We start from the raw sequence: 11,701 nt of genomic DNA on the forward strand, positions 1-11,701 counted from the left end.
GAGGGGTTTATGCTAACGTTGGGGCTTTCCTTCTATGCTTTCTTCATCCTTGGATTCTGTCCTCAATTTACAGCCACTCTGGTACTCCTGAACTCTGATCTCTGATTCTTCTGCACAGGATGACTCCTGCTTTCTCCTTGAGATCTATCCCCTGTGTGCTGCATGAACTACCAGGGCACACATTGGAAGACCTGGATAAAAGTAGATCTTATTGCAGTATGGTTTCTTTCTTTCAAAGGTTGTATCCATTCCAGTTTCTGCCTGCTTTTGATCATTCTTTAGTGTCTTCAAACAAGTTGGTCTTCTATAATTCGTCCATAGTTATCATTGTTATCAGTTGGAAGGTTGTTCTGATACAAACTTCTTTGCTATTACCAGAATTTTGAATGTCTAAATCAGCAGTTCTCAAACTTTTTAGTCTCAGGACTTAAAAAATTTTTTTTTATTTAAGTATAGTTGATTTATAATGTTGTGCCAATCTCTGCTGTACAGGAAAGTGACTCAGTTATACACCTACAGACATTCTTTTTTTATATTCTTTTCCATTATGGTTTTTCACAGGATATTCAATATAGTTCTCTGTGCTATATAGTAGGATCTTGTTGTTTATCCATTCTCAATGTAATAGTTTTTATCTACCAACCCCAAACTCCCACTCCATCCCTCTTCCTCCTCCTCCCTTGGCAACCGCAAATCTGTTCTCTATGTCTGTGAGTCTGTTTCTATCTTGTAGACAGGTTCATTTGTGCCATATTTTAGATTCCACATATAAGTGATGTCATATGATATTTGTCTTTCTCTTTCTGACTTATTTCACTTAGTATGATAATCTCTAGTTGCATCCATGTTGTTGCAAATGGCATTATTTCTTTCTTTGTTATGGCTGAGTAATATTCCATTGTATACATGTACCACATCTTCTTTATCCATTTATCTGTCGATGGACATTTAGGTTGTTTCCATGTTTTGGCTATTGTGAACAGTGCTGCTATGAACATAGGGGTGCATGTATCTTTTTGAATTATAGTTTTGTCCGGGTATATTCCCAGGAGTGGGATTGCTGGATCATATGGTAATTCTATTTTTAGTTTTCTGAGGAACCTTCATACTGTTTTCCATAGTGGCTGTACCAACTTACACCAATGGTGTAGGAGGGTTCGCTTTTCTCTACATCCTCTCCAGCATTTGTTATTTGTAGACTTTATAATGATGTCCATTTTGGCTGGTGTGAGGTGGTACCTCACTGTAGTTTTTTTTTTTTTTTTTTGTGGTACACGGGCCTCTCACTGTTGTGGCCTCTCCCGTTGTGGAGCACAGGCTCCGGACGCACAGGCTCAGCGGCCATGGCTCATGGGCCCAGCCGCTCCGCGGCATGTGGGATCCTCCCAGACCGGGGCACGAACCCACGTCCCCCGCATCAGCAGGCGGACTCTCAGCCACTGCGCCACCAGGGAGGCCCCTCACTGTAGTTTTGATTTGCATTTCTCTTAATAATTAGTGATGTTGAACATCTGTTCAAGTGCCTACTGGCCATCTGTATGCCTTCTTTGGAGAAATGTCTATTAAGTTCTTCTGCCCATTTTTCAATTGGGTCGTTTGTTTTTTTGCTGTTGATTTGCATGGGTTGTTTGTATATTTTGGAGATTAAGCCACTGTCTGTTGCATCATTTGCAAATATTTAATCCCACTCAGTAGGTTGTCTTTTCGTTGTTTTTTTTTTTTTTAATGGTTTCCTTTGCTGTGCAAAAGCTTGTAAGTTTGATTAGGTTCCACTTGTTTATTTTTGTTTTTATTTCTATTGCCTTGGGAGACTGACCTAAGAAAACATTGGTATCATTTATGTCAGAGAATGTTTTGCCTATGCTCTCTTCTAGGAGTTTTATGGTGTATTGTTTTATGTTTAAGTCTTTAAGCCACTTTGAGTTTATTTTTGTGCATGGTGTGAGGGTGTGTTCTAACTTCATTGATTCACATGCAGCTGCAAGACTTATTTATACTCTTAAAATTATTAAGAATCAAAAGAACTTTGTGAATGTGTATATATCCTATTCAAAATTAAAACACATTTAAAAATATTCATTTATTTCATTTAAAAAGAACAATATAAACATAATAAAGTCATTACATGTTGACATAAAAATCATATTTTTACCAACAAAAACTATTTTTCAAAAGAGAAAAGTGAGTAAAGGGGCATTGTTACATGATTGAAGTTTATTTAATGTCTTGCTGAATAAAAGATAGCTGATTTTCACATCTGATTCTACATTTAATCTGTTGCAATATGTTGTTTTAATTGAAATATATGGAGAAAATCTTCCTTCATGCGTATATGTAGTTTGAAAGAGAAGTATTTTAAAAGCCTTTTTAGACTGTCATGGATATTCTTCATTAATACTACACCCAAACTTAACAATTGGTAGTTCCTAAGTATTTAGTTGCCACTTAACAATTGGTTATTTCTAAACAGTTAGTTGCAATATAAAATCTGAAATCATAACAATGAACTTTTGTAGACTATTACATAAAATCCAATGGTCTATTTAAATATTTTACCCATGCATTGTTTTGTAATATGTATTGGTCATTTGGAAAGTAACAATTCACTGGTGCATACAGGTCTGCCAAATTTTGACACATTTCCATATCAATATTTTTTTAAAAAACCCAAACCCACATGTGTTAATATCACCAGCAATCTCATTATAAAAGTCTTTTAAGTATTGGGAAGTTGACAAACTCACTGTAGCAAATACAAGCTTTCTAACATAATGACTTATACTTCTTTTATCGTAGGTAACAAGTATTGGCAGATGTTTTCTTTGAATAGACAGGTTCACATTGTTCAAGAAAATGTTTACCAGATACCCACATCTGAATAATAGTGTTTTTTCAAGTAAAACTGCTGTTCCACAAAATGTAGATATTTAGTTCTCAACTCACATAATTACACCAGCACTTTTCCTGACAAAATACATTATATGATTGGCCCTTGAACAACATGCATTTGAACTGTGCAGGTCCACTTATATGCAGATTTTCTCAATAGCAAATATTACAATATTACACGATCCACAGTTGGTTAAAGCCACAGATGTGGAACTGTGGATATGGAGGAACTGAGGGCCAACTGGAAGTTATATGCAGATTTTTGACTGTGCAGAGGGTTGGCACCACTAACTCCCCATGTTATTTAAAGATCAACTGTACTCTGATATGCAAAAGAAGTGCTGTATGCATAATTCTTTAACAATCACACAAAATATTGAAAATATATGTACTCAAGGGTGGAGATCTAATAAAATTAATGAATTTTTTCTGCTCTATCAAAAAGTCTTAAGTGAAACTTTTTTCCTGCGAGTGTGTGGTAGTTAGAAATGCAGCGATTACTATTATAGATTGGTGCCAGTGCTTTGATACATGTTAATGTGCCAGCATTTTACCCACCGTATCAATCATTTTTAAATTTTCTATATTTTATGTTTTGACATCTTTGGGGAGGCCTACTGGCTGAAGAGAGATTACCCTTCCCAGAGCTAGCCAATTTCTAGAGATAGTAAACAAACAACTTGTTGGTGAGCCCATCTTTCATATACAAATCAACCAATCCCCACTCCATATCCTCAACCACCTCCTTTATCTAACTCACAGACACCAAGCCAATATTTACCCTGCCCTAAATCACCCAGGACCAGGTACCAGACAACTGGAGAGCTCCCCTATAACCCATAACCTGCCAACACTCTTCAAACTAGCCAATCCTAAGCTGTTTCCCCTGCCCTGCCTTGCCTTTCCCATGCAAGCAAGCCCGAGTAAAGGCTCTGGCCTACACTTTCCCCTTGCTTCTTTCTGCCTCCTGACCAAAGCTGGTGCTTCCCCATGTAACCCTGCATGGCATGGCATGGCCCCTCCTCTCAGGAAAGGTAAGTAATAAAAAATTTTCTTTTAATAGAATTAGCCTCCCTGTGTCATCACTCAGTCACCTCTATAAATTAAAATTTCATGAGACACTCACCAGTGCTTTTGCCCCACTAATGCAAATAAGAACACAGTTTAAAATACTATTATTTTTGTTAATAATGAAGTGTTGTTATTTTTATTATTATTTTGACAGCACTGTGCGGCATACGGGATCTTAATTCCCTGACCAGGGATTGAACCCGTGCCGCCTGCATTGGGAGCACGGAGTCTTAACCACTGGACAGCCAGGGAAGTCCCAATGAAGTGTTATTATTATCTTTTTTTTTAAAGATTTTTTGATGTGGACCATTTTTAAAGTCTTTATTGAATTTGTTACAATATTGCTTCTGTGTTATATTTTGGTTTTTTGGCCACAAGACATGTGGGATCTTAGCTCCCCGACCAGGTATTAAACCTGCACCCCCTGCACTGGAAGGTGAAGTCCTAACCACTGGACCACCAGGGAAGTCCCCCTGAAGTGTTATTACTAACAAAAATATTTTTGACTTATCGCACCTCCCATAAGGGTCTCTTGGAAACTGTTAGTTTAGGCCTTTCTTCTTGCTTTTCATCTCTTTCTTTAACATTTCAGCTCTTTATCTTTCTTCTTTTATTATAGTCTCCTATTTATATGCATTCTTAAATCTATCCAAAATATAAAAGGGTAATCATTGATAATATTAATCTTCCTCTTAGTTTTCATTTCCTTTCCTCTTCTACTTGTTTTCTGCACTTAGTCTCACATCCCATTCTCACTGTGAGACCAACTGTCGGATTTCAAAATCCATATGCCTTGGACTAAAGTGATAATTTCAGTATCACTTCTTTCAGTAAATTTCTTCCCAATAAATCTCCGTGTTTCATAACATAGTGCTCAGATTCCTGATACGTACCCACCTTGATTTGGGTGAAAAACTTATCCTACGTTCCTGAGTGCCTTTTTCATCTTGGTTGCTTTTCTTCCCTCTGAAAAAATAAATATTTGTTGAATAAATGGATTTTATTTCAGTAGGCTCTCATCGGTATCCTTAAAGAATCTTTCTTCATCCTCAGTTCTTGTCTTTATAAAAGCCATGTAAACTGTAATAATCTGATCCATTCTCAAGTTGTGATTTCCTTATTTTATGTGACTGGCTTTCAAATAGCCATTTTCAGCCCATTTCTCCCACTTGTACTCTACTGGTATATATATATATATATATATTTGGTTTTTCTTTTTTTCTTTCTTTCTTTTTTTTTTTTTTTTTTTTGCAGTACACGGGCCTCTCACTGTTGCGGCCTCTCCCGTTGCGGAGCACAGGCTCCGGACGCACAGGCTCAGCGGCCATGGCTTACAGGCCTAGCCGCTCCGCGGCATGTGGGATCTTCCAGGACCGGGCCATGAACCCGTGTCCCCTGCATCAGCAGGCAGACTCTCAAAAACTGCGCCACCAGGGAAGCCCTCTACTGGTATATTTTAATCTGCCTACCGCAATATAGGGTCACTTGTCTCATCCTTTTGGTTATTGATATTTCAGAAATAATAGTCATTAACTTTATCTTATCTTTGTATTTCCTTTGTTCCTGTAGTCAGTTTCTTGTAACATCAGGTTGATTCCATCATCTTTGCAATATTTTAAAAATTATCTCTCCACAATTTGTGTTTTATTTCACTCCATGAAATATCCTTACATCCTCTCATATTCTCGTTTGCCACTGACATCTTCAAAAGTGAGAGCCATGTTATTTCATGTTATTTCAGGTGTGGGATGCTGTAATTACTATTTGAATTTGCCATGATTTATTTTCCAGTTCTTTCAGTTTTCTTTCAGTCAATATGCAAAAAAGATATCACTTATTATATGAAATTTAAATCCTTTCTATTTCAAGGGCTGACACAATAATATCCCATCTTGTCATTCCACATGTATTTCTATTTTTGACGAAGAATTCCTGCTAACGTCTGTTCGAGTCTCCCAAATGTACTCAATAGAATTGATTTTATTCTTCACAACTGGACCTTTCATTATGTGAGAGCTGCCATATAACCATAGGGATACTTGCAAAGTTAGCCAACTACAAAGTAAGAGAGTACAGTAGTACACACAAGGCCACCCTCACTTCTGATACCAACTGTAAGTTCAAGGGTCCCCATGACTACTGTTAGGATCAATAGTTTTCTATAAGAACTTACAAAACTTACTGAAAGCTATAATACTCACAGTTATGGTTTGTAAGAGAAGAATACAGATTAAAATTAGCCAAGGGGAGAAGCACATAAGGCAGAGTCCAGGAAAGTACCAAACACAGAGCTTCTAGTAGTCCTCTCTCTGGAGTCACGGACAGCATTACTTCCCTGTGACAATACATATAGAATACTGCCAGCCAGGGAAGATTCACCCAAGGCTATTATCCAAAGCTTATATTAGGGCTCCATCACATAGGCATGCTTCACTGCCCATGTGGCTGACCTAAGTTTCTAGCCCCTTAAGAGACTGAGCTAATATTCTGTGACCCAAAGCCCCCTGCTCTCAATCACATTGTTGGTGTGACTCAAAGACCACCCCCCCCAAATCACATTGTTACTTTCTGGTTGGCCAAAGGCTCCCAGGCAATTAATACTCCTCTCAGGCATGACATTCCAAGGACTTAGAGATTACCTCCCAGAATCCAAAGGCAAATGTCAGACTTCTCTTTGGGCAAGATTATATATTCTTTACCACACAATACTACATATCCTTTGATTAAAAGATCAAATTTCACTTCCCCATGAAATGTTCCTTGATGACTCCAAAGCATGTCAGTTCCTTTTTTTCTGCATTCACATTATACTTAGTGTCTATAAACATGCAAAGAGACAAATCCTCTGATATGATCTAGTAATTTCCTACCTGATTCAACATTGTTTTATCTGAGGCCTCTCTTCCCATCTGATTAACAGTTCCCTCAAAATAAGGTCCTCTCTTTTACTTTTCCTTACTGTGGCTTGTAGCAGAGGCTAGATATTCAATAGTTACTTGATTGATGGCCTGTGGTAGCATGCAAAGAAAACATCTTTCTCATCCATTCAAAAATCATTTAATGGTAAGTTCCTTTTAGATATACATGTCAAGATCATATCTCTTTACCACTGATAAGTGTGTTAATGTATACTCAGAAGGTTTCGGAAAAGATAGTCAATAAAATGTTGATGTCCAAGAGCATAAGTGTTAGTTGGGAAGGCATTATTATCAAATTGAGCATTTTACGTATAATTTTATATGAAAATAGCAGGTTGTTGAAAGATTGCTTGAAATGGATGGTCCAGACTATAATTATATACTAATTTCAGACGAAATAGACATTGAAGGGTAGAAAGAATATGTGAAGGCTTTTGGATAAATTGGATTGTAGCATATCCCTGCAGGTGGTTGAATTCTCAGGAAGGCAGTATAATTACAATTATTGATACAGATTAGTTTTGTGTGTCCTAGAACTACAAATAAATGGAATTGTACGACGTGTACTCTTTTGTATAAAGCTTTAAATCTGAAAAATGTTTGAGATTCATCCCTTTTGTCATTATATATCAGTAGGCTTTTTCCTTTTTATTGCTGAATGGTATTCCATTGTATAAATTTCACTGAAGTATTCCATTTTATAAATACATATACAGTATTACCTGTTTACCTTTCGATGTCTAGTTTGATGGGATAAAAGGGCTGTTTTAAATAAGATGCAAGTCGTGAGTAAGATGAATCCATCTTTAAAATTGCCCCGCCAGATATGGGAAGTGGTAAGGCAACAGTAGTAAGATATAGTTTTTAAGGCCAATCAGTGCTGTACATATACACTGAAGAATTCAATCTTTCACAGCCCCAATAGGAAATAGCAGAGTTAAGGTATGTTACTCCACTGGGAGGAAAACTTGAACCCATCCTTCCCTAAAACTGAAAAAGTAATTTAACAAATTGAAAGGAGGAAAAGTTGTAATTGACGGTCAAGAGAATTTAGTTATTGATCATTTCTGGAAGAATACATTGATGGTAGCAGCAGTCAGAACATAACAGGGATTATATTCATGTTGCAGATATACTTTGTCCTCTGGTTTATTTCACAATTCCTAATGGAATTATGTTTTCTCAATTCTTCCCTTTCAAGAGAAAAAATTACAGTGATATGCAGAGTTAGGGTCTAGACAATAGACTAGTGTGTCTGTTTGCACTAGGAAATGAGTCCTGAGAAAGTTCATTTGCTATGGGTGGGCTAAATACAATTGAGGAAGAAACACATGGAAGTATTTTATAACACTTATTTAGTCATTAGGGAATAAATATATGGTGTTTCATCTTCACCTGAACATTTTCATTGCTTACTGTTTAGTACCCTTGATAGACTCCCTCCATTATCTCTGAATCTGCCCATTCCAAGAGCAATCCCACTTTCACCATCCTTTATCTTCTGCTTACTTGCCCTTGTGTTTATTACACCTGCTCAATGTAGCTTATACTTACAACATCCCAAAGATATGTGTTATTTACTTATGGCAATTTTTCCTCATTTTAATGTTATATACATTTTCCCTCCAAGAGGTAATTTATTTTGGCCTTTCTGTAGACTACAGTAGTGAGATAGACAGTCCCACCATGGGTTGTTTGTATATATATCTTATCCATAACGTTTATGTGAAGACTTACTGGTGTTAATTGTATTTTTTCTAGAAGAAGATTGGAAAGCTGAAGATGTTTTAGTGAAGTTCAAAGAATACCAAGACAGGCATTCTAGATCAGTTGTATCCATCAACCACAAAAGGCTAATGAAGGAGAGAACTAATATTTTGGGGAAAACATTTACTGTTGTCAAGAACCGTATTATTTCAAAAACAACACTACATGAATATAAACCTGATGGAAAGATTTTTAAAAATATTTCAGAATTAGTCATTAGAAATATAAGTCCTGTAAGAGAGAAGTTTGGTGAGAGTAATGGATGGGAGAAATCACTCCTTAATACTAAACATGAGAAAATTCATACTGCAGTGAATCTCTATAAACAAACAGAGCGGAGTCTGAGTGGTAAACAAGAGCTTATTCAACATCAGAAGGTTCAAACTCCAGAGCAATCATTTGAACATAATGAATGTGAAAAACCCTTCCTTATAAAAGGAATGTTATTTACACATACTAGAGCTCACAGAGGAGAAAGACCCTTTGAATACAATAAAGATGGAACAGGCTTCATCGAAAAGTCAAATCTCAATGTTCACCAACAAAATATGGAGAAGAAGGCCCATGCATACAGCAAATATGGGAAGTTCCTCTGTAGGAAGTCCATTTTTATCATGCATCAGAGATCTCAAATAGAAGATAAACCCTTTCAGTGTCCTTACTGTGGGAATAGCTTTAGAAGGAAGTCATATCTCATTGAACATCAGCGAATCCACACAGGTGAGAAACCTTATGTTTGTAGTCAATGTGGAAAAGCCTTCCGTCAAAAGACAGCCCTCACTCTTCACGAGAAAACACATATAGAGGGGAAACCCTACATTTGTATGGATTGTGGGAAGTCCTTCCGCCAGAAGGCAACCCTTACTAGACATCACAAAACACATACAGGAGAGAAGGCCTATGAATGTACTCAATGTGGAAGTGCTTTTAGAAAGAAGTCATACCTCATTGATCATCAGAGAACACACACAGGAGAGAAACCATATCAATGTAATGAATGTGGGAAGGCATTTATCCAGAAGACAACCCTCACTGTACATCAGAGAACTCACACAGGAGAGAAACCCTATATTTGCAATGAATGTGGGAAGTCCTTCTGCCAAAAGACAACCCTCACTCTCCATCAAAGAATTCACACAGGAGAAAAACCCTATATTTGTAATGAATGTGGGAAGTCCTTCCGCCAGAAGGCAATCCTCACTGTTCATCAGAGAATACATACAGGAGAGAAATCCAATGGATGTCCTCAGTGTGGGAAAGCCTTTAGTAGGAAATCAAACCTCATTCGCCATCAGAAAACTCACACAGGAGAGAAACCATATGAATGTAAAGAATGTGGAAAGTTCTTCAGTTGTAAGTCAAACCTCATTGTTCATCAGAAAACTCACAAGATAGAAACCATGGGAATTCACTAAAATCTGTGACTTTTTTGGTGAAAACTTTTAAAGTCATAGTAAACCCTGTACATGATGTTGCTTGCAAGTGTAATAATATTAAACAGTTTAAGGTACTGTACCACATATTTACCTACTATTTGCTAGCCTATAAAACACACAAAAGGAATTACTGGACAAATTAAATGATAAAAGTCATTGAAAATACAAGCTTAAAATTTTTATTAGATTCACCAGACATAAATTCCTCTATCAAATTGCTACAAACATTTTAAATTTCTTATTTTAAATTTTAATATATACCTTGTTGTGACCCAGTAATAAACAGTAGGCTGCCTGGCAGTGGTCCATGGACCACACTGTGAACAGAACTGCTTTAAAAGAAAGGTGGTGTGACTGTATTTCTCATTGCAAATATGGTATAAAACTTGTTACCTCCTCAGAGTTAACCACAGTTCTAACTTCTAACGTTATAGTTTTTGCATATAATAAACCTTTATATAAATTATACATGTATTCTTTCATATATGGCTTGTTTCATCCATCACTCTGTCTTTAAAACTCATCATTAGTGCATGTGGCAGAAGCTTATTTATTTTCATTCTGTATAAAATTCCATTATATGATTATATTTCAATTTATCCAATCTACTGTTTATGGACTTTTTTTTATTGTTTACAGCTTAGGGTCATAATAAATAATGCTTGTTGAATGTATTTATATTTTGGTGTACATATATTCATTTTTCTCGTGTATATACTTAGGAGTGGAATTGCTGGGTCCTGGGGTATATGTATGTTGATACTATCAAATGACTCATAACTTTCATAACATGAGATAATTCACTCTGAAGGAAGACAGCTGTAAATAGTATCAATATGGTGATGGTTCAAACCAAGAATTCATACTACAGGGAAACTCTATGAATGTTGTGAAAACTGGGAATCCAAATATAATGCATGTCCAAAGGCTTTTAGCCACAGCTCAAATCCTAAATACCAGACACATGTAATAAATGTGAGACTGCCTTTACCCATAAGAATGCCTATTTGAAATCAAAGTCATACTAGAGAAAGGGAGGCATCTAGTATCTTCCTTGCTCAACATTAGAGAATTCTAACTGGATAAAATACTATCTTACTGGTCATATAAAAATGATAAATATGGAAAAGCTTATAGCCATAGCTCAAATCCTTACAACACCAGGGAATTCACAATGGATGGGAACACTTCAAATGAAATGACTGTAAGAATGATTAGTTATAACTCACTCTATACAACAGCAAAGAATTCATACTAAAGAAAGGAAGGTTGACAAGGGAACAGATGAGGCTTCAACTCTTAACTCTGGGGAAAGCTGTTTCCATGAAAGAAGTCCAACCATACCGAGATCATGATGCTAGAGAGCCTATGCGTAGGCACCCTAGTCAATAGCCCCAGCTAAGCACCAAGCCGTTATCCAGTATCATCTGCCAACTATATGAATGGGCCATCTGGGGCAAGTCAAGTCTTTAGATGACTGTAGCTGCTCTGACATCCAACTGGAACCACATGAGAGATCCACTCCCCTCTTCCCAAGCAGGAACTGCTCAGCTGAGGCTGCCTCAAATTTCTGACCCTCAAAATTAAATGGTCACATTTTGAAATTAAATTTGATGGATT

The 11,701-nt window shown here is 36.7% G+C and overlaps 1 protein-coding gene across 10 annotated transcripts in view; it reads left to right on the forward strand.

Annotated features, from left to right (window-relative positions):
* The window catches only part of ZNF382 (zinc finger protein 382), a 254,817-nt gene extending 244,062 nt beyond the window's left edge, over positions 1 to 10,755 (forward strand). For all 10 annotated transcript variants that reach the window (XM_067720206.1, XM_067720211.1, XM_067720205.1 and 7 more), the window contains one exon: positions 8,640 to 10,755. In XM_067720206.1, coding sequence (XP_067576307.1) covers positions 8,640 to 10,060 — 1,421 coding nt within the window. In that variant the 3' untranslated portion in view covers positions 10,061 to 10,755. The remainder of the gene's footprint in view (positions 1 to 8,639) is intronic.
* The last annotated feature ends 946 nt before the right edge of the window (positions 10,756 to 11,701 follow it).

This window comes from Pseudorca crassidens, chromosome 20 (assembly GCF_039906515.1).
Source record: "Pseudorca crassidens isolate mPseCra1 chromosome 20, mPseCra1.hap1, whole genome shotgun sequence".
NCBI lineage: Eukaryota > Metazoa > Chordata > Mammalia > Artiodactyla > Delphinidae > Pseudorca > Pseudorca crassidens.